At 42.8% G+C, this 24,773-nt stretch overlaps 1 protein-coding gene across 4 annotated transcripts in view; it reads right to left on the reverse strand.

Moving 5' to 3' along the window:
* The window catches only part of ppp1r12a (protein phosphatase 1, regulatory subunit 12A), a 74,346-nt gene that overhangs the window by 33,611 nt on the left and 15,962 nt on the right, over positions 1-24,773 (reverse strand). For all 4 annotated transcript variants that reach the window (XM_084049733.1, XM_084049735.1, XM_084049732.1 and 1 more), the window contains exons 2-3: positions 14,376-14,506; positions 8,043-8,161 (exon numbers count right to left, since the gene is read on the reverse strand). In XM_084049733.1, coding sequence (XP_083905859.1) covers positions 8,043-8,161; positions 14,376-14,506 — 250 coding nt within the window. The remainder of the gene's footprint in view (positions 1-8,042; positions 8,162-14,375; positions 14,507-24,773) is intronic.

Consider the following 24,773-nt stretch of genomic DNA (forward strand, 5'->3'; position numbering starts at 1 on the left):
GCGCCCTGGACTCCTACACGTTGAGCTGCATACACATGATCACCGGCAAACATCGCTCTGTGGCGGCTGAGCTATTGTTTTCCTACGGAGGAATTAGTGATGGATGCTGAACCTTGAGGCAACCCGTGCAGTGGACACCAATTTTACACATGTATCACTGTGCTCTGAGTTCAAATTAATTTAAACTTTGACCCCGTTTCATGTGACCTTTCGAAACACAATCAATGAGATAACGGTATGTGAAGTAATCACATACCGCAGTATGCAAGACAGGGTGTATTTAAATTTGGTGCATTTCTGAGTTCCATAAATTGTACCAGAACACTTTCAAAATGCATGATCTTGACAGGAACACTACTGCAGTGAGAAAGGGCTACCAGATATAGAATAAGGGAGATAGTTTACAACATTATGTGAAGCATAAAGCAGTGAAGTTAGGTTTTCAATGTAGTGAGTCCTGGGACTCACTGGTGGTCATTTGAATGAGTCTAATTAACATGGATTGATTGATTGAAATTTTTATTAGGCACAAGAATGTAAAACAACACAGTTACATTTATACTTTTGTCTTAAAGGTCCGACCAAAAAAGTCCTTGCGGACTTGTGTAACATGGCACCTAGGCTTAAGTAGCCTGACAGCACGTCCCGGGTTCAAGTCCCGATTCCAACAGCCTTTGCTGGATGTCACTCCCCATCTCGCTCTCTGTTTCCTGTCAACATACTATCCTATCAATAAAGGCATAAAAAAGCCCCCCCAAAAGGAAAAAAACATGTGTAGTTTTTGAGAAATTGCATTTTGAGGGGATAAGGTTTTTACCAAAATGCTCCGTTCGACGAACTATTAGTCTCGCGTCACCAGACAACTATTCCACAATCTCTGAATGCTATATAGTCTGGAACTCCACTTCCCGAAAGCTGCTTAACGGAAGTTGTTCTATGCTACTCAGACCGGAAAGACAGTCGACCAATCACGACGCGGTGCCCGCGGACCTGTAGTCCCAGTGGAAACAGAACCGAGGCGGAAGCATAGAGTCATAGGTAGATTCATGTTATTTGTGCGAGGATTGTTTATCATTATATTCATATATGTATCATATATGATACATATATATATATATTTGTATATATATTCATATATATCATATTTATATTATTTAACACTTGTTGTGATTCCAGTCGGACTCCTTTGCGCCACTGCACAATGCTAAAACGGAAGTGGGTAGGGGAGGGGCTTCCGCTTTCCCCTTAAGCATGATCAGAGCTTCCGAGTCCCAGACTGTATGCCGGAAACATTTGTAAATTGTGGGAGGCAACAGTCTGGCCACGCGAGACTAACAAACTATAAATACACATAGCCAGCGGAGAGGGAGGGGGGCTTGCTGCCTGTAGAGAGGCAGCCACTCTGGAGAGAAGGAGACGAGTCCTGCAGGTGCATTCACGTTGGCTCTGGGTATAATATTAATGCATTAATGTCCCGCATTATAAGTGCTGAATTTGTTCATAACGTAGCAGGATAAAGTAGTATGCGTCCCCTGGACACCGCAATGGTTTGTTTGATGCATCAGAGACGCAGGACACTATGAGCATCACTGAGAACGTTCAACACTAAATCAAAACACACATACATACATATCTTTAATTCCCTGGCTCCCTTCTTGATGACTGTGTTTACCCCTTCACTCTGTTCTGTGGCCAACCTCACAGTGAGAAAAGCGTAGTGTAGGCAGCTTAACCCATTAAGACCTAGAACTGTGTCATTTTTAGATTTGAGCTAAAAAGCATTATTTTACACTTTGGGCTATTCAAAAATAGCAGATATACAAGCTCATAGCGCGGCACCGAGTGCCGCGCTACGAGCTTGTAGATCTGCTATTTTTGAAAAATTGTGAAAATGTGTGCAAATCTTTGAATATATATATTTTTAAAACGAACATTTTTAACTCAAATCTTTGCTTCTGGGGGGTCCCTGGAACAAAATATTTTGATGGGGGTCCGCGGCCAAATACATATAATTTTGGGGGTCCTTGACATGAAAAAGATTGAGCACCACTGATATAGAAACATACGTTTTTCAGAATACCGTTGAGATTTAGGAGACATGTAGAATCGGCTTCAGGTCTCAATGGGTTAAGCTTGGTTGGCGGCAGTTGTGAGAAAGGGACACAGAACAAGATGAGACATAATGGCTTCTGTGTGTCTACATCAAGGCAAAGGAAAATTGAGCAACAGCAGTACGGGTAATTGTACTTTTGGGAAGTCGCATAAATTCAGCTATTCTCAAAGAGAAGAGTTAAAGAAACTGAATAGGTTTTAAATGGAGGGTTACACAACAACAATATTGCTTTAAAAAATTAGTATTTTTTTCACACAACCGCAAGAAGCACTGGCATCAGTTGAGCCCAGAGTCCAGGTATACGTTTTTTATTTGCGTTTACTGTGGCGTTGTGGCCAGGGCACAGAGGCAAAAAAAAAATCACTACACTGCTACGATTTCACCTATCAACAGTAGAGGGTACTGCTGAGCACATGGCCTGTTTGCGATAGAATATTGGCATAAAGCAGCCAAGCAATTTTACAACAAAGCTCCTGGAGGAGAGAAACCCATACACAGGCCTCTCCTGGCTAAATGGGTCAGTATGTCTAAAGCTATGCACTGTGTGTGATGGCAGCAACGAGAACAGACGTGTATTGTCTTGTTGACACCTGGGTGGAACGCAAGATGGCCTGACACATGGGGAGCACAGGGCTGCGTGTCTGTCTGCCTACTCAGCTGTAGTGTCGATTGTGCTGAACTACGTAAACAATGAATCGAGTGCTCTGGGGAAGAAGCCAAGGCTTCAGCTGATCGCATACAGTCTTTTTTCTCCTCCCATGGATTCGTCAACATCAGTCTCCTGTCACTGTGCAAATAGCTATTAAATGGTTAAGACTGAGCTTTGACGAAAAGCCGACTTCTGTTAGCAATGGTTCCAAAGCATGGATAATAAAATGGGGGGGGGGGGGGTTCTTATCTGGGTGGGGGAGCCTGAAAATCCTTTAGCAAAGTGACTTTTCCTAGTCAGCAATGATATATTCTTAAGTTTGCTATCGCACATTGTGGTTAAAGGGGATAAAGTTAAAAGTGAACCGGACAATAGTGAACTCAGTGAGGAAGGAGACAGCTTTGTGTCTGTGAGAGCGCTGGGTATCAGGGCAAAGGGAAGGAGCAGTTAACTTTCACCCAGGAGCCCACAGGGACGGGGGAGGACATAGATCTGTCAGCCAACAGGACCATGCTCAATTCCTGCACAAATTCACAAACAGAGGGCTGCTTGTCTGCACACCGTGTTCTTCAACCGTGGGAAGAAATTATGAGGAGACAAGATATATTTAAATATAGAAACTAGGTTTATAAGTCTTCATTTACCCTACCTACATCTGAAGGATGATGAGATTTGTATTTGTTGATGACATGTATTAATGTGTTAATTTGCTACGTTGATAAATTGAATACATAGGAAACAATGGAAACACGTCCCCAGGACTTTTTTGCGTTTCACTTTAGCCTAAATGTCCTTCTGTACTGCTTACATTTCTGACTAATAAAGTATTCAAACAATCAATCACATTTTTGCATCCGTGTAAATACAACTCAGATCAAATAACTAACCACCCATTGTGCGAATTGACAGTTGGATAATCAGTGACAGATTCAACTCAGCCTCAGTCCATTTGAAGCCCATGCATGAAGATAAATTATCTTTATATTTGTATTTATCAATACGCATATTAGTACTCTCAGCTTGTCTGGCCCATTTGTACTTTGCAAAAGAGCAGAGGCAAACAACAAACCATGGAAGCACTGCCTTCAGCATTTATGCACCTCCAGATCCATTTCCTTAAGTAGTCAGAAAAATGTGTTTGTTGTCCTGATGTGCCCTATCATTAGCAGGTCAACATAGAGCAATGTAGTAGGTATGCAGAATAGATTACTTGGTTAGTTCAGACTGTTCTGGTCTTCCAAGAGAATGCAGCCCCTTCTATCAGTACAGAGAAAGAATAGACAGAAAAACCACTGCACCAGAAAAAGACAGATTAAGTCTTTCTTCACTCCATTCCCCTTCCTTCTCGCAACGTCTACATATGGTCTGGTAAAGACAAAATGAAATGTCCAAAGGAATCTGCCCCGGAGCAAACATGAGGATCCTCAAAGGAAACCTCATAGTCCATGGCTTCTTAAGGAAGTCAGGAGCACAGGGACAACATTAAAACAGCTTTAATCTCAGCTGAAGAGGAAACTGCTGACCAGGGCCCGATCCAAATGGCCCCCTCAATAACCCCTGGGCAGCAAAGCCAAAGGGGTTAGTGCGAGTCTGAGCCACAAGTGGGATTGTCCCCATTTCAGCCCATGACAGGGCCAGAGCAGAGGCCTGCCTGGTCACCTGACTCACACAGAGCTTTGGATAGGATCTGAAGGTCGACCTGGCCACAGGGGGTCAACCATGGCCACCCTTTAACAAGTTTAACCTCATGACTAGGGTCTCTAAATGGTAGAGGAGAAAATCACATTACAAACATACAGAAGCGTTACACAACAGCCTGTTACATAATGCTGCCTGCTAGCACTCAACATGGGACAGTTGAGCTGTGGATTGTTTGGCATGGCAGTGGTGAGGTCGAGACAACAGTGGATTCACTCAGTTTATCTCATAAGAACACATTCGCATAAAGTACATTGCTATGCGTTGTAAGCTTGTAGATCTACTATTTTCTAGGGCTGTTAACGACTAAGGATGTAACTCGGTTTTCAGAACGTGAATATTCAACAATTGGTTATATATATATATATATATATATATATATATATATATTTATGACATAATAGTAGGCTACAATTACAACAGAGCCATATGAATACTTTAGTTAGTGCAACGCTAGTGTAGCCAGCATGAGATGATGATTGAATAACCTACTGCTACAGAAGTTCAAAGAGAATACGCTTCCTAAGAGTGTAAAATGTTTAGTCACTAGAGTATGGTTTTCATATTGTATCGTAAATAAGAACCAAAATCTTGCGTTTAATCCATGTCGGTTCTTTCATTTTCTTTCGACCAGTGTCAAATTCAGATTTTCTCCAAAAACTGAGCGGATTGAGGGGTCTTTGACTGACTATTCAAATCGTTTTTTCAGGGTGCAGGGAGTATTTTTGGTGTGAAATACGGTACGCCTCGAAGTATATCAAGCCTTTAAAGGGGATGCTGTTCATTTTTCAACATTAAACTATGTCATTACTATACCTTAGACCTGTTGTGTGGAAATAAGAAATGACCCTCCCCCTTCTCTGGAGAATTAGTTGCCGTTCAGTTGCCGTTCGCCATCACGTTATCAGTCCAAATGAGGGTATTTTAGTCACTGAGAATTTCTGCATTCCAAATCTCAGAGTGAAAGAATTTAGAATGGCTGTGCAAGTACATTTTTATAATGGCAAATGGTTATATATTCTATTTCACAAGACATGGCACTTGTACACAATATAACTGAATTGGCTGTAAAGGCTCAAACAAGTCTAAATGTTATATTCAAGTCACACCATTTCAGTTTGAGATTAAATTCCCCTTTCTACTGTACGAGGCTGCCTAGAGGGCAGCCCAAAGAGTACATCGACCGTACGTCATTGATCACATGACCGCAAAAATGGATTCTCCGGTCCTAGGCTACAGGTCTAAGGTATAGTAATGACATAGTTTAATGTTGAAAATGAGCAGCATTCTCCTAAAGTTCCTTGCACATTTCATAATGTACACTAGGAGAATAATTATGACCTTGCGCAAAATATATTGTCTGTACAATGTGTACTTCGGCGCATCATTGACTAATATAAATGATCTTGAAATAAAAAGAAACAAAAGTAGTCTGCACTCAGTTTCTCCTAGATTTGTTTACTCTTTTTTTTAACACATTTCAGCTATAAAGCCTTCGCTCTATGTGCATATGAAAGGACACACAGACACGTGTTTGGGTGTGCATCCGTCAGCGAGACAGCCTTAGGGAGTTTGCATGGCGGATGCTGTGTGAACCAGGCAGTATGTACGTTGAGTCCTGTCAAACAATGTTTGACAACTGCCACTGGCAGAGATGCGCAGAGCTTGGGGGGCATGAGCCCAGCCACTGTTGCGTAACATGCCTTTAAGGAGCATAACCTGCTAACAAACAGCAGTCTGGGGGTGATTACCACCATTGCATTTAAAGCTCTTGGGACTTCAGTTAGAAGAGTGTTAAGGGATGTGTCAAAGCCACAGATGTCCCCCTTCAAGATTTCTCTACTGCTGTCCTAACCTCCACCACGCACCCAGACCTGGTTCATGTTACACTTGACAGCTTCCTTTACTAGACTATACCTACGAGGAGGCTCGGCAAAAGCAGACAGGGGGTGTAAATGATATGAGGGATATTTGTGTGTGTGTGTGTGTGTACAGTATGTGTGTCTCTCGCAATAAATGCACTTGCAAGCTGATCATGTCCATTTCTAAACAGATACAGGTAGGTTGATGTATCAACAATGCGTCTAATGCTCAGCTATCCATCCAAGTTTTTAGATGACAAGATAAAACAAACATCAATTATCATAGTATGAAAACTTTCTTAAATCACTGGCCACTGTGCCTGAGGCAGCCTAAAAGTCATCAGCCACTTACTGTTAATGTTTTGAGTATCCAGTTAGATATTCATAGTCAAATATGGCATTCAAATGATGGTTGTTGCCTACCAGAGAGGACCTAATTGCCAGTCATAGCCAAGTCTGCATAGGTATACATGTACATGTCATGTACATTTTCCACTGTAGTACAATGTACAGTATTAGAACAAAAAGGGAGCATGAATGGAACAGCAACAAAGTGCACTACTGGGAATACTGAGCCAACCATCTATTATCTGTGGTTTCAGCCATATGAACCGGGGAGTGATCCCTTGCCCCAAGGCTATTACATGTCTGTACATGGCCTTTCACCGGAGGAGGGCGTCTTTCATCACCTCAAGAATGCTATGACCAAAAATAGAAAAACTCAGCTTTCCAGTATGGACTCATCACATAAGTCCACAAAATATATAACTTGATCACATTTCTACATATTACACATATGTAAGCTCCTTCAAGCGTGTTGAGCAAAGAAGACGGGTGACTCTGTGCCCCAGCTCACTGGGGGGAAAAACCTAAACGACAAGTTACCTGTGCATACAAGGCATACCTGGACACAATAAACGCCGGCAGAATGTTCAGTTGGTATGTTAGTCAGGTTGAGTGAGACTGGTGAATCAAGCAGTACCGCTAATAAACAAAGCCAAGTGAGGACCTGCCATGACTTGCTTTCAAGGAATAACTACATTGATTCCAACCTATTGGGATGGAGGGCGTTCAGGACGAACACTGAAAGGCACACAAATGCAATGCCAAAGCTTTTCCTTAATGGGAAATGCCCAAGTTCATGTCCAAGGCTTCAAGCATTCTGAAACACTCAGCAATGTACAAGCTCATGTTCAAGCATTCTGAAACTCTCTGCATTCTTTTGTGAAATGTAAATGCAAAACAGGATTTTTTAAATGTATTTATTACAAAGAATTGCATAAATTTATAATGCCAGATTTTCCACTCAATATCCCCCCCTCTATATATCAGTGTTGAGCTACAGATAAATTCTACAACCTCCTGCCACAGATCAGATCTGAAAGACAGAGCTAGAAAAATCTTAACTAGCGCCAAACATGACTGTCAACTAGGCAACCTAAGTTCAGAATCCACAACAAAGTGTATCACATTATGCAAGATGACTGCAGGGCCACAGCTCAAAGTAGCTCATCAAATGTGCTACTTTGTGTCTTCAGGCTTGATACTTCCCATGCTTTGTGTAATTTCCTAAATTCCCAAGATCTGAAACAATTCCAGGTCATTCATTTCCATACAGCTAAAAAAGCATAGCATTAGCATAGCTAAGTATGGCACAGCTAGGAAGCCTTTGTGGGTGATTGATGTGAAAAGGATAGTGATGTTGAGGGTTGACGGTCACCTTGTTTGTTGATCTCATTCTGCAGGAGCTCCTCCATCGCCTCCTCTTCAGCGATGTCCAAGGGTGTCTCACCCTCACTGTTCACAACTCCTACATTGGCTCCCTGGCTGATAAGGTACCTGCACAACATAAACAAAACGTTCAAGATAGTGGGAACTAGCCTAGGCTTGGGTGATTTGACGAATATATTCACAATCGTCGATTGGTTGTGTCCATCTTCGGTTGTTTTCATAAATGGTACTCTGCCTTCAAGTGGTGAATCGGTCTAATGACAAGGACTTGAGTCTCTCTGCAGCTTTAATTGGAAGCAATTAAATGTGATGCACATGTTAAATATGGTCAATTAAATGCACAACAAAACACAGTCCCCAACACTGAATGGACATCTACAGTAGCTGGTTTCTCTATAACCTATATATCGCTTGACAACGCAATAACACATGTTCCCGATCCCAAAAGATCCTGCACTTAATTCAAAACTGATTTCAATCATTCAAATTACTCTGTAATCAGCAAAGTCTGGATATTAATTCCTTGTGTCAGTTATGTTTATATCAACAGTCAATCAAAGGGCCTGATCTCAAATGTGAGTTCACTGCCCCATATGTTTTTAGTGCCTTTAGTTACGTTACGAGAGAGGGAGAAAAAAACAGAGATACAGAGAGGGCAAGAGAGGCGAGCCTTCATGATCCATTTATATTCTGTCTTAATAAAAAGACAATGCCTACATAAAAAAGGAAACTTGAATGTTTTTCCGCATCGTTGCCTTCAATGGTGTAACTACTCGCTTACACTGCTTGAACTTCGCTTAGTCTCCTCTCATTGCAGTTACGTTGATGCTTTGCAGATCTGTTTACATTTCCCGTTCATGAAACCCATGTTGTGACTGGCCCAAAAAGGCAGCTTCCAGGGGAAGTACTATACATATAACGGAAGTCACGCCCTATAGACATGCTCTGCGTTAGGTCGTTACCACCGCTCCAGGCTGGGAACGAGGTTAGCTGTGATCTTAGCCTACTCCTGAAAAGAATATCCTATGGAAGTGATATGTTTTACAATTCTTTGTTGTATAAACAAGTTTTGGACAGTGCAGGAGTGAGAGAGGTGTGTGCCAGCAGAAAGACAGTCGAGTAGTAGTCTCATCTCTGTACCTGACAGCGTACCGTTAAGTTACTATAGTAACCCAACATTGATACTGCACGTGTTAAGGACTGGGGAGCTGTTCTCGCATGAATTGCTTTTCTTGCAAAAATATATTGGCAATCGTTGGTGGCCAATAGGAATATTTTGACATATTGCCCAACTCTAGTGGAGACTACAGTTTTTTTTACTGAAAACCTGCTTTTAAATTTGGTCTGATCCAAGAAAATTACCTCCAGCTAAGTTGTTGTTTCACTTCTTATTTATTCAGATACATTTTTGGGCTTTTTATGCCTTTATGGGACAGTAGGCTGACAGAAATGGAGAGAGATGGGGAGTGACACGCAGCAAAGGCAGTCAGGATCGGGACTCATAACGCAACGCGCTGTCAGGCTACATTGTAGCCTAGGTGCGTTTCACTTCTTTTTAATACCTTAGGGATACAGTCTAGTTAGTGATTTAATGTCCATCTTTTGCGATGCCTCTCTCTCAAGCCTGATTTTTATAGTTCATCGTACAGCGGTGTCGCACACTAAAAATATCAGATCTAAAAGTTGTGAACTTGTAGATTGGCTATTTTCAGCAGTATAAAGCATAAATTAAGCATCACTCCCGACACATACACCCCCCCGCATGGATTCAAGAGACATCTGTGACCACACATCTTGATTTCTGCTGCTTCCAATTAAAGCTGCGGAGAGACTCAAGTCCTTCTCATTAGACCGACGCACCACTTGAAACCAGCGTACCATTTATGACTTCCCCCTTGATGGCAGTTGGGCTGACCACAGCTCAGTTTTCAAGTCCGGCATTGTCTTGATTAGACTTTCTACTCTGCCTGTCTATGGTCAGATCTTACTACGTTTGGTGGCTTGGTGGTTTTGGAGGCCCCACTGTCAGCCATCTTGCTAAGCCTCCCCAGGATGGCTGTGGGTTGAGAAACCGAGGGGGGTTTAAAGGGGGTTGTGTGTGTGTGTGTGGGGGGGGGGGGGGGGTATTGCCTTCCTGCTCAGCAGTTTGTGTGAATAGGACCGGGTGGTGGTTTTAAATGGGCCTACTGAGAAGCTCCCCTCCCACAGTAGGTCGCAGAGTGGCTCGTTATGACACGATGCTTCCATTACTCATCCATGTCAGGCAAGGCACTTGACATTTAGATTCGATGTGTGACAACAAAAAACTTGTTGTCCTCGGGAACATTTGCCCAGCACGGACGCAGGGTTCATGGGAGGATCACTGGAGGACTCAAGACTGACAACAAGGTCTGAAAAGGGACACATCTTTAGCTGCAAGCAAGGAAAAAACTGTACTTTAAAAAGAAAACAACCAGCCAGGCAGATATTTATATAGATATTTTTATATATATATACATATATATATATATATATATATATATATATATATATATATATATATATATATATATATATATATATATAATCTACCCTGGCAAATGTAAAGCAGCAGGCCAAGAAAGTTAAAGTTATCATTTAGTGACAAACTACAAACCTGCAATTCAATCTACACACACCTCAACTAATCGTTTTCAGAACCATCAAACCAGCCACTCTGAAGTAAATAAATATGAAAATTATTAGATTGGTGATTATAGACACACAGAAATATTCTGTGTGTGTGTGTGTGTGTGTGTGTGTGTGTGTGTGTGTGTGTGTGTGTGTGTGTGTGTGTGTGTGTGTGTGTGTGTGTTCGCAGAGCAGCTCTATTTGTGTTTCATTAACAAAAAGAGGGCTTACTCACTCAGCTGATTGATCACAGTTTAGATTTTACTATCAACAACACCTGCAAAAGCATTAGCCTAGGCTTTGTTATTGCTTGAGCAAGTCTTTGATAATGGGACTGTAAAAATGCTGAAACCCAGGCTCCTGTAATGTAACACAGAAGTAAATCAGGTCACAGCACACTCCCAATATGCCCAACAATGAGTGCAAGTGAGCTCCTTGAGCCCTTCTTAGCCTGTTTAAATATCCACTGATAATATCTCTCCTCACTGCACTCCGTTCCCTATAAACGGCCTCGTTGCCTCAAAAGGACTGGAGAAAGAAAACCCTCAGATGCAACTCTAGAGCTTATCTGGTGATATGACTGGTGACCCGGATCTCTTCATATTTGATTACATCATTCTAAAACTTGTGACGTTTAAGCCAATTAGGTTGGAGATTAAACATGCTACTTAAAAAAGCAGATGTTAAGTAGAGTTTAGTATGTTGGCCAAAATAATTTATATGCTCTGCTGATTTTATTTCACTAATGCTTCAGAAACAGTTCCCTTCATCTGCCCTGATCGCTCTTGCGGAGGCATTGGTGAAATAAATAAAATGAGTGAAGTCGACAAATACGCAAAGATAATTCAGTGTCAGTACAAAGGGAAAAGGTGTAATCAGTTGCATGAGCGCTTAGCCAATACATTGTGATATACTTTTTAAAGAGTGGCTCCTGGGGGCCGAGACATTTAAAGGGGTGTGTCTGTTTGTGTGTCTGTTAAACGTTAAATCGTTAAACATTTTTTTATGGCTTGTTCAAGAACGTTTTAACGTTACCGTTTTCCAGTATAGCCAGTTCAAAATGTAAAACATGATAACATGTGTGTGTGAAGGTGCGCGTGTGTACGTCTGTGTTGCGCTAGCGCGACTAGTTTTATTTACATCCTGCTTGTGCATACTTGAAAGCCCGCTTGGAAATGGCAGCTTCACATGGGAGTGTGGTGTGGGACATTTTTTTCAAAAGCACAAAGTATGCATATCACTCGTCAACATCAGTGATGTCAAATCACGTTAAAGTGAGACACCCAAAGCCTCCACCCAAGCAAAGCAGAATGGCAGACTTCACTGTGAAATCTCGCCATTGTGATGACCGGCAGGCAGAAAAGATCACTGATTTGACAGCCAAGATGATAGCTGAGGATGCCTATTAGCGTTGTTGAGGGGAAAGGCTTCCGTGAGCTGATGGCATTTCCACAATACACCGTGCACTGTCGCTAAACAATGACAGCGCGACAAGAGAGAACGCACACTGAGGTAACCGGAACGATCACCCCAAAACACACTCGCCCCCATTTTTTTAGGTTACGTTTAGAGTACCTGGTGGCGACCGTTCCCAGGTCGCCGGATTTGATTCCGGGGCGACAGTGTTTTGGGGCAAGTATTCTTGTATTCGCTGAGGTAACCGGAACGCTCCGTAACATGTTATAAATGTTTATATCCAGGCCATATAGCTACATATTGTTGAATGTGATGTGTTGTAACTATTATTATTTGGCATCGGGAAGGAGAGTCGAGTCTGACATCATTCTTCCTAATTTGTCAAACATAGGCCTCGCTAGTTATAGCCTAGGCTGCTGGATTAATTCTCATTTTTATCATTAGGGCTTTGATGCAAATTATGAACATGAAGGCTGCGGTTGTGGTGCTTAAAGGAAAGCGCAGTTTGCAGTGCACTCTCCTCTCAACTGCCCAGCAAAAAAATTAAGAAAATAAAAATCAATCGATAAAAACATCCCTACACTGGACCGATCAGCTCCAAATTTCTTGTGTGCACGCCAGTAGGCCAAGTAAGTAAATCCACAAATGTTTTAATATATTGTGAATATTGTTAAAGAATATTTATAATATTTGGCCAATTTATATTCTGCACCATACCTCCATATTTAGGCAAGACTGATATCATCAATATCAACATGAGATCCACAGGGAAGCTACGCCACATTATTTGAACCCAACTTCAAAATGTATTTTACTCCTCAAACAAAATTGACCATTGATTCATAAATTATACTTCATTTATGTCTAAACTAGAGTTTCGGGGGGCTATGCCCCCCTCAACCCCAGCCGCGCACGGGGCCCAGCGTGGGTGTGTGTATATTGGGGTACCCAAATCGCCGGAGTGAAAGTGTCCAAAAGGAAAAAAAAAAAAAAAAAAAAAAATGTTAATAGTGATTGTTACTTTGGTGGTCCGCGGACCCCCTGGTGGTCCGCCGACCCCTGTGAGTGTTGGGACCCCCGGGGACCCCCCTGGAACATGGCGGACCCCTTCGGCAGTTTTTTTTTTTTTCATGCACGGTTTGCTTGTTTCTGTCGCTTGTTTTTTAAAACCTGGCAGCAAACTTGGCAACCCGACTGACATCACTGACCTATCCTTGGTATTTGTACTTCCGGGTTGCATAATGATGACATCACTGTCGAGTCCTGTGGTGTCATGAACCTAGGCAGGTTTGTTTACCACATTACCGTGGGCAGCGTGCTGTGCTGTGGCTGTTTTTTTTTTTTTTGGGATGAACATGGCACGTGAAGGACGGACATATTGTGATCGAGACATGAGTGAAGTGAAAGTAACGGCCTGGGTGGAACAAAGGAGGTACGTAAGAAGGGGGGGGGGGGTTGAAGCAAAGGAGCTGTGTGTGTGCTGTTGTGGAGGACATGGGCAGAGTGCAATGGCGGCCGCTCGTGTTGTTTCGGCGAAACCCGTCGCCGTGCGGTGTCGGTGGTGTGCACGGTAAACGGTACGAAGCTGCCTCCCCTTCCGTTTTGTCCGACATTTGGTGAGTAGAATTAATTATGTTGCGCGGTGGAAAAGGTGTAGTGAGCAATGAGATGTCCCCTACGCGACGCGTAAATTCAGCGCGGCCGCCGTGGCGAGTCAGTTGGCGACATGTGGTCTGGCGGTGCGTTGTTTATTCGATAACAGAGCTGTGGGGTGTCGCACCTAGGGTGCGGAAGTCGCTCGCCATTTATATAGTTAGATATAGAGACAGAAAATCCTTTTGTTTGAGGTCAAAAGGCCATGAGCAAAAATCCTAACAGCAATGCAAGCACGCTCAGGAGGCTAGCCATCAATCTCAGCCAGCAATAAATAGAGACAGAGGTCACTAATGGCGTGGGGTTCTTGAAGGGAGAAGGACAATACAAACCACAGCTGGACCTCCAGTCTTTCGCGACATCATTTTAAAAAGCAATTAAGACATTATGCTTCAGGAGAATTGTAGATCCTCATCAAATGCCATTTACTGAGCAAAACCAATTACCATAGATAGACGTTGCAGGGTAAAGGGGTCATTTTATGTTTGGCATAAATGAAAGGTAATGAGATAACCCACGTCAAGTTCAGAGGCGGACTCTGCTTCATTTATTTTACATGGAAACTGTTAGCAGCCCATGTTAGCAGCCCCTGGTCACAACTTACTCTGCTATGTCCATGTATCCACACGAGGCTGCGGCGTGGAGGGGGATCCACCCCTCGTTGTCAGGCTGGTTGATGCCGGCGCCATGTTCCACCAGGAAGGTCACCATGTCTACATTGTCATCTATGCACGCCTGAGGGAGAGGAGAGAGAGAAAGGAGTAAGCAACATTGAAAGATTGACACAGCAACACCTACACTGTGTGTGTGTATAAGGGTTGTTCCGATTGGCAATAGAATCGTATATCATTGATTGAAGGAAAGATAACCGATTGTTTTTTCCTACGCCGATATAAAGAACATTTTGTCACTCAATATCAGAACCACTGAGCTCTTTGCAGTGACGTAACTGCACCTGTAAAAGACGCTGGAGGCTTATTTACTCCAAAAAGGGTATTTTAATAAACTCTTTCAATAAAAGGTCAACTAAAAAACTCAAATCTCTCCGTTAACTCCAGGTCCAAATCCATGTCAAAATACATGCAATCACTTCTGTAGCCACAATTACCGTACTTCCTCTAACCTCGTGCATGGCAAAGCTTTACAGTATATGACAGACACCCCCCACCCCCTGGATCACCCACTGTGGGCGTGCTTGTCAGCAGGCCAGCCTGTGCTGCAGCTAGTGTGGAAAGAGCACGGCATGCACTCCTAATGATGGATCGCCACGTGCCTCCAAAATTGTTGGGGAATGTTGGCAGGGGTGGTGCTCCCAAAATGCCGACAAATAGCAGGGCTGCTTGGAATACCACATAGCATAGTACTGCAGAAGAAATATGCATCAGTCTCTTATGCATAAGGATGGCCATGTTTTTTGATTGATTGAATGAATACCTGTACCACATGCTGTACCACACAAAAAAGGTCCTGGGGACGTGTTTCCATTGTGGTCCTATGTATTAAATTCATCAACATAGCATATAAAAGTACCAAAATAATACATGTCATCAACAAATGCAAACACTGTATGTGCAAAAGAGATCTTCCCTTGTGGTCTCCTCCTCCTTTTTCAGGCCAATTGTGAAAGAAACCAGTGTTACACGTCCTTTAATGGATGGTGTCAGGGCATTCCACATTTTGGTGGCAGAGTAGTAGAATGAATTTTCCCATGTTTGTTGTAAATTTGGGTGGTACCAGATCATGGTTGATCCCTCTAGTGTTGTGTAAATGTAAACTAAAAACGTTTGATAAAAAATAGGGGGGAATACATATAGATATACTGTATAGTATATCTATATACACACGTGTGTGCGTGCGTGTAAATATATATAATTATGTATACAAACACACACATACGTACTGTATATACACACACAATATGAGACCAAAATGTACATCCTCATCTTCCATTCATGTGGTACAATATTACCCAGCTTCACACCATACTCTGGGAAAGAACAAAGAATACATGACTTGCTTTTTCCTCCAAGTCACATCATTCTCCCAAGCAAGTTCAAACCTGACAAGTTTCTTGTAATTTGCTTTCCTTTTCGGCATGACATCACCATTAGGCCATGTGTCTATCTGTACATAATCGAGCCAACAGATTTACATAGTAGGGCTGAACTGTGACTTATTCCTCACTTGGAGCACAGGTGTGCAAATTAACTGAATAGTCTTGTCGAACAGAAAACATAAGCCTTCCTGCACCTCACAACTTTAAATCTTAAGCTACACATGTGCTTTCTTCTTCCATTTTACGAGGAGCACATATTTATTTTTAGGAGCATATGCTGTGCTGGCACAGTGGAACCCTGCACAGTAGGTTTTTATGCAACCCACCATCATTGGTTGGGTTCCTATTCTGTCTGTACATGCATTCTAGGGATGTTCCCGGACTTGATAAGGGATGAAGAGGGAAACACAGCTTCTATTTTCCACGTGCTTCAGAAGCAGAAAACTGGCTGGGGACCCAGAAGAGGTCACATTTTTCCTCCTGCCCTCACCAGGGAGACACAGAAGGAGGAGCTGCACAGAGCTCAGAGACAAGCTCCGGGCCACACGGGTCAGAGCCAGGCCTGAGCTGCAACATGGGCCTAGGGGTTAAAGGGGCATTTCACTTTAAAACACTTCTGGGGTCATTTTGTCATCTACTCTGGCTTTTGTGTGCACCCCACAATTAAGTTGCTTGATTCAATATTTAGATATTTGATTTGATATACATTTATACATCAGACACATCCCCTGATTTTGTCCTAAGTCCAACTGTGCTAAAAATGGAGATTGAAGTTCAATGGGCGTAATTCAATCAAGCAACTTTAAAACTGTATGGAATGCACACAAAAGCCTCAGTATGTTAAAATAACCCCAGAAGTGAAATACACCTTCAAGGAGTCACCCAACTGCAAAGACATCCAAATAACAAGGTGAATGCCAACAAAGCAGCAGAGAGCAAAGCCCCGACAGGAAAAACAAGCCAGAATGTAAAAAAATAATTTGACCCGTTTAACATTCGGAACTCAGTCTGAACTTTTATTTTTTTTGCTCCTGCTTAATGCTTATCTCTAACATCATTTAGAGATATGTATGTTTATATCTGAAGCATTCTCACATTCACAGGTTTATCTTGAAGTTGGACTTAAAGTTAAGCTGTGCATTCTAATAACCACAATCCCTCGATAGCGTTATGACCTCCCTGTGCCCCCCCCTCCCTTTTACACAGTGTCTGTGCAGTCTCCCAATCTCTCCTGATGTTGCTATGACAACAAAATCATTGAAACAGATACACACGCCGGCTTCACGTTCAGGGCACACGACTATCTGGCTGGAATCCTTGTCCAAATTTGGGCCGTTTACAACACCGTACATGGCCAGCACTGAACAGTGCCTGCGTGGGCCTCACCAAGCTTATCTGGGGGTGTGTGTGTGTGTGTGTGTGTGTGTGTGTGTGTGTGTGTGTGTGTGTGTGTGTGTGTGTGTGTGTGTGTGTGTGTGTGTGTGTGTGTGTGTGTGTGTGTGTGTGTGTGTGTGTGTGTGTGTGTGTGTGTGTGTGTGTGTGTGTGTGTGTAGCTGTTCAGGAGTGTGTGTGTGAAGCTGTTCAGGCAGTTTAACTGAGTTTCTCCAGGTGCAGATCAAATACATGTGCTGGGCTCATCTTTATGAGTTCGCTTAGTAGTGGACAGCAGGAACTCAAGTGACGGTATTTATCTTCACTGATAGACCGAATCTTGCTGGTTGCAGTTTTTTTGCACACTTAACCTCGTACTAATGATATTGTGAATCATACGCAACCACTCTCCATCCTTCCGCCATTTCCCTAGCTGCAAATAAATAAAGTATGATGACAATCCTTGTTGGCCTCTCTCCTCCGTGAGAACCGTCTTCCATCACCTCTTCCATCTCCCTCCCCCACACGGTAAAGTAAACATCTCCCATTATCTCTTCTAAGTTTCATGCCTCTCTCCAAGGGGATCCATGCCCCCTAGGTGAACACTGCACGGTCTTTGGCCTCCCTTCTGACAAGCGTCATTGGCCCTTCCCAGCAGCCGCAGGAGTCCAACAAAGGTAATCCCATAATGGTTGTAATTGTCTGTGGCTGACAGGTGCTAGAGTTATTGCCTGCATCGAGAGAGATGCACAGCACAGTAGCCAGAGGGACATGACAGGAGGAGAAAGAGGGAGAAACCCATGTGTAGTGAGTGAGAGTGGGAGAACTGATGGTAGATGGGACAGTGGAGGCAGGAGGTCAGCATATCTGGTGGGGCTGGGCAATATGAGCAAAATCTAAAATCACAATATATCTGACCAAATACCTCAATATGGATATTGTGATAATATTGTATTCTGACATATATAAAAAATCACACCCAGTGTGAATTGGGCGGTGTGTGGTCATCACAACATGACTCACTTTAAAAAAGGATAAATAACATGACTCACTTTAAAAAAGGAAAAAAGGATAAATAACTTTTTTTAAAGTCCATACTGCTATTCATAGGGCTGCACATGTGTCATGTGTTTCGCTAGCCAATCACAGTCCTGAATTTGCAAAGTCAGCCAATCACATTACAGTTAGTGGTGATGACACTAGCTGTAATGTGATTGGCTGACTTTGCAAAAGTATCGATTTGCATTAACAATGGAAGGGTTAGGGGGTATACAAATCTTTTGGTCGGTGTCCAAAACTCACTTATAGGGGGCGGCTACACCGCCCCAAAAAAATCACACCCAGTGTGAAGTGGGCGGTGTGTGGTCATCACAACATGACTCAATTAAAAAAAAGGATAGATGCCTTTTTTTTAAGTCCATACTGCTATTCATAGGGCTGCACATGTGTCATGTGTTTCGCTAGCCAATCACAGTCCTGAATTTGCAAAGTCAGCCAATCACATTACAGCTAGTGGTGATGACACTAGCTGTAATGTGATTGGCTGACTTTGCAAAAGTATAGATTTGCATTGACTGTGGAAGGGTTAGGGTTGTAGACTGCGTTGTAGACTATTGGCCAATCACGGTGCAGGATTGGTCAGTGTCCAAACCTCACTTATAGGGGGCGGTTACACCGCCCCAAAAACACATAGGATCACATTTTTTTTATTTCAAAACTCATCTATATTTTATATAGAATATTGTATGCCATTTCTGTATATTTTTTCCACCGTTTAAACTCTTTTGGACAAATACTTTTGGTGCATCACTACCTTGCAGTCTGCAGTGAGATGGCTCTGTGATCTTGTGAGGCCAGCTGCTATGCAAGGTTACAGGGTTCCAGAGCCGCACGAGAACTCGCGAAGCAGTCTTTTTCTAGCTTAATTTTCACATTCGATCTTACGCTTATCTTAATATTCGAATACAGGTTTAACTATCAAATATTCATTGACAGACCTAATCTACAGGGTCACAGTCCTTTGTATGTCATGGCAGAGAGAAGCAGGGGAAGAGAGAGAGAGAGTGTGTGTGTGTGTGTGTGTGGGGGTGGTGGTCTGACTATTAATAGGGGTTATAATAGCCAGCATTGTGGGCTAAATCCTGCCTCACACACCACCATCGGACCCTGACTGACAGACAGGACCTGTGCTGTGCTCTCATTGAAATACACAGACGTGCAGTGACTCACGCGCTAGCAGACATGCTGCCATTCAAACCTGTTTGGCCAGTGTGCCTGAGAAGAGAGTGCAGGCCTTGTCAATCATGTAGGCAATAAACTGCTAACACCATCATGGCAGGAGAAAAGCTGTGACACTATCTGAATAATGGCTCAATATTCCCAACTCAAGCACAGGCCAAGCATCCACCACAAGTCAACTTTGCCTTAATGTTACTCAAAGGATTTAATGCTATGCTCCTAGAAAGACATAGTTAACACATTATGCTATTGACAAGACACCGTTTTTAAAAATAACAACAGCCGCCGGTTCTGTGTATATATCCATCATCTTCTTGATGACAAATAGGACTTTTTTTGTGGGGGGGGGGCATTTGGCCTGGCCCCTGAAATACATCCAATGTCCCTCGAGTCCCCATTTGATGAGAGCTGTGAAGCTGAGGACCAGGAACACCGCATCCCAGGATAGAATTCTAACCTCCTCTGGGTTAAGCTAATGCTAGTATAGGCTCTCCCTCAGGTGGAATCTTGACATGGCCAAGTGTCACTTTCATTAGCGTTTAGCGAAGCACTGAAACAGCAGAGCTGGCTGCTTGCCATAGATGGGGGAGAGAGGGAAGATAGCAAAAGGCAGAGAGACAGTGAGAGAGACAGAGAGAGAGAGACATACTGGGCTGGCTGGACTACACCATGACCATGGACATGAAACTACATTAGCCAGCATGTGCTTTAGGTCATGTTAGCATCCACTGGGCCGGCAGCACTTAGAGCCTCTTAGAAAGTACAGTTTCTGCCCATAGCCCTGACTGACAGTCGTTTCTGCAAAGAGCCCCTCTCTAATGGAGGCTGCTGGGAAGTTGAAATAACAGCAACAGTCAAGTGCTAAGCTAATCAATGAAGGCAGGATGCTCCACTTCATTACTCAATAGAATGTAATGTACAGCATGTAGCCTCTGAAAACAGGACTATCCATTGGTTGCTTTTAAAATAATAATAAAGTAGAAGTTTGAATTAAGAACAATTCCAACATCTGGAGATTTCACATTTCTATTAAATGTTCAATCAAAGAGCAATTTGTTGGACACTATGGCATCCCTTCTAAAAGAAAAAGTAAGCCCCATAAACACACACATAATGGGTATCAAAGAAGGATATGGTATGTGAATTAATCAATCCCCTGTTCCTTTATGACTGATCATTCAGGTGGATTGCCTGACACTTAAAAGCAGAACAGCCCTTACTAACATGATTAAAATGTAAATACTACCTATATCACACTGTAACCGTGTCCAATAGCCAGGTTTTTGTTAACTGTGTAAATGTCCTCAAATTTTAATATCATTTGATTGACGTTTCCAGCCTATTCCATTGAGTAGCTCCAATGTAACTACTAGACCTTTACATGTATATGCACACACTGAGAATACTAGCTCTAGTCTAGTCAGTAAAAAACAAAATGGGGGAAAAAAAAGTTGTGCATCACCATACAACTTTTCTTTCTAAGGGGATTTGCTAAAACATTTCAATTTGTAGTAATGTCGTCATGGACTTTTACAACTGCACAGAAAAGTTGCCACCGTTTATTGTCCAGGGCACAGTGCAACGGTCCCAGGGCACAGTGCAACGGTCCCAGGGCACAGTGCAAGGGCACAGTGCAACAGTCCCAGGGCACAGTAGAACGGTCCCCACAACATCGTTTCAGCAGCAAAATTCCGATCCTGACTGGTAGGGCAGGCCACTTACAGAAACGTACAATCTTACAGTGAAATCAAAGTATGTTCCTAAACTGTACTTTTCAAACTGCTCAAAACGTGACTGCTTTGTTTACCATGCATGTTTTTCAGCCTGTGTTCTCTGGGGGTGGGAGGGAGCACCTGAAATTAACATCAGACATACAGTATGTCAATGGAAGGTCGGCCCGTGTTTGTCAGGAAGTGACAGACACCATTTCACATAAGGAGCGAGCTTACAGAAGAGCCGGAGCTCATCCCTTCATCCTTCAGTAGAGCAAAGTTGGAGCAACCCCAAAGAAACCTGACACTAATAAAAAAAAAAGATATGTATAACTGCTTTGCAACAAGACATCACACTGTTGACACAGGCAAATACTAAGGTGTCATGTGGGCTAACACTTGTAGCTCTGTATAGGTCACACTGCAGGATGTCATAAATGTTTCTATATGCTATCAACCTTTCTCTACGTAAGCCATGTCAATCCCTGTTCCGGTTGACTGGAAGTCAAGTACCAAGTAGAAGAGAAATCTAATAGAGGGGCCACTCATAATGAAGATTAGCCTGGTAAACCCTCCCTCCGGAAATCTCATTTGTCATTTATTTCAGGAGTGAGTCTGGCATGATCGCCCATTCTGCAATTTTGGCTGTGGGCTGGAGTTGGGCGGGAGTAATACCGTTGACTGACAACCCCTTCAGCCAATCAGCAGTGTTCCCCTTCAGCCAATCAGCAGTGCATTTTTACCACCTCCAGACTAATGTGACGCAACGGGACTTTTGAGACGGCCATGCCCAAAATAGGTTGCCTTATTCGGATACATGCGTGTCACTGCCCGCCCCTGCCGGTTCTCTGAATTTTTATTTTTAAATAGGCTCTCATGATTAATTGACCACATATATGAAGTTAAACAACTAAATTCTATCCAAACGATATCTTAAAAGTAAATTCCATGCCTCAAAAAAGAAGTTTGAGAGCGTTTTAAAACCGAAAGTAAGAAGTGAAGACAACGCACAAACAACAATGGCTGCCGTTCGTCTTTTGTCGGCTGCACTCAGGCTGCACTCGGCTTCCTTCGGGCTCACTCGAACTCGCCACCTGATTGGCCAACTGTCGCTGTAAATCACAGAACGATGAGCGACGACGCTGATAGGCTCGTCCATTTGGTTTACGGGCTAGAAACGCCCAGACAAGCCTTCAGGCCAGACTCCTTCCTGAAATCAAATGGAAATGAGATTTTCCGGAGGGAGGGGCTTTATCAGGCTAAATGAAGATCACATGGTAAAGCAAATTACATGATGATAAAATACTGGATCACTCCAATCACCAGGCCTTTGAATCATCAACAATGTAGTATCACCATCAGCTTACGTCTTCCTTCTAAAAGCAATTTAAATCAAACAGGTACTAGTTTATTTTTTTATTCATATTGTCTTCAATTTAGTGTGCTCACAACGTGCTCATTACAGACACTATGTATAGATCAACTTAATAAAAAACCTTCCCAGACCAGCAGGGATAAACATGGAAAATATTAAGGCAGAACCAATACAGCACCCATCATATGCACTGGTCTAATCCTAAAATAATATGAAGGAATTTGAACCTCAGTCCCTGCTAGTTCTGCCTAGGAGGTGTGGGTAAGCAAGCATGTTCTCAGAGCCGAACCAAAAATGCACCCATAACATGCTCTTCAGAATGGAGGCCTGTCCATTACCATGGCAACCAAGCCCAAAAGAGGATATGGACAGAGGCCTTGTCAGGCTTTTCTAAGAAAAATAAATAAATAGAAAAGACTTCATTTTAAGGCACACTGGAGTTGCTCCAATAGTCCCCAGAGGCACCACACAAAGTGGACCTTTGCTGAGGCAAGATCACAAAGCAAATCTTGAGAGCAGCATCTAGGGAGGAGGTTTAGGTCTTATTGGCATGATTATCTTGACCTAAGGCCAACAGGGCTCCTTGTATGAGATGCATCTGTTTTTCATTAGGATATCAAAATCTTAATAGACACATACTATACCAAGTGGCCAACTGAAGAGTGGAAGGTCATTGTAAACTATACTAGAACTAAAAACGTTTACCCACTTCCCTTTTCACATGTAGACTATGACTATGACTAAGACTAGACATGTTGATTATGAAACATTACACTATCCAAACAAACTGGCCGTGTCTACATGTCATGTTATGGGTGAAACAATGATTTAAGTAAGATTATTCAGATCCAAACATCTGACTAAAAACAGCTTTTAACATCTAGGAAAATTCAAAGGTAATGCACTGGTTAAGAGGATGTATGTCTACTATATCTATACAGCCATTGTGGAATTACAGCAGTTAATATCGTAACTAAGAAACAGGCAATCATGAGCTAGTATTCATCTCTTGAGAAACCGCTACAATACAAGGCTAGATCATTTTCAAGGGCATTTCTGCATTCTGCCTTATTGCGCTAGTTGTAGCAGAGTGGACCTGTCACTCAAAATGGTATTGAAAAACTGCTGTGGCACAACAATGATATCACAATTAACAATACAACAATGAATTATTCTACTGTGTGCTTCCTCTTTTGCAGCTCAGAAGCTGAAGTCTGGCTCTTTCCTGCAGACATCAAAAAACAGTCTTCCTTTACAGCAAAGGGTACGGGGGGAGTTATTATCTGGTGGGGCATCGTGCAGAGAGCTCCAAGCTTAATTTAGCAGCACTCAACATCAAGGAGAGACACTTGAGGACCCCTCCCCTCCCTCACTTCCTCTGGTAGGGCCCTCAGTTGGCTGACTTACCAACACCCTGTTGGAAATCCTGCTCTTGTGGCTGCTGTGCTCTTAACAGCTGAGGGAACTAGGGAGCTCCTGAGCTTAGACAGCTAAGCCCACAGTGGCCACCACACTACATAAACGGGCACATATCCATGGTCTAAAGACGCTACACTGCTGACACCAATGCACCAAGCTGGCAAAGGTGTCAAAATCATAAAATCTAGTGGTCAAGACAAAGCCAGAGGCCGCTGCCATAAGTGGTACAGTATCAACATGGATGTATGTTCTTTGTTCACACTGCTCTGCGTGCACAGGCACTTCTCCTTTGTGGCATCTATGCAAAGCAAAGAAAAACACGGGGAGATAGATAATTTTCCTCCATAGCGCCCACATTGTGGAACAAGCTGCCACCCCATGTTAGAGTGTCTCAAACCCTGCCTGTGTTTAAATCACGTTTGAAAACTCACTTGTTCTCCTTGGTGTTTGAAAATTCAGATTGAGAAGCTGCTGCTTCCCCAGGCATTGTGTCAATCGTTGTCTTGTTCATTGTGTGTGTTCTCTTGTTTATTTTAGTATTTTACTGAGTGTACAGCACTTTGGTTCAACACTGTTGTTTTTAAATGTGCTCTATAAATAAAGTGGATTGGATTGGAAAAAATCCCTGTAAAGGATAAAGGTGTAATTTGGACTACAATTTAGGAGAAGGTAATGCCACGAGTGAGAAGCCACTTCATATCAGAGAGGGCCCCAAGAAATACGGAGTACACTGTGATTCTGATCAGGACTTTGGCAGAGATCAACACTCCTACATTGAAAATATTTAATGTTAGAACTCATAAATGGTAATGCTAGCACACCACCATCTTT

The sequence above is a fragment of the Gymnoscopelus microlampas genome, assembly GCF_963454915.1.
Source record: "Gymnoscopelus microlampas genome assembly, chromosome: 23".
Taxonomy (NCBI): Eukaryota; Metazoa; Chordata; class Actinopteri; order Myctophiformes; family Myctophidae; genus Gymnoscopelus; species Gymnoscopelus microlampas.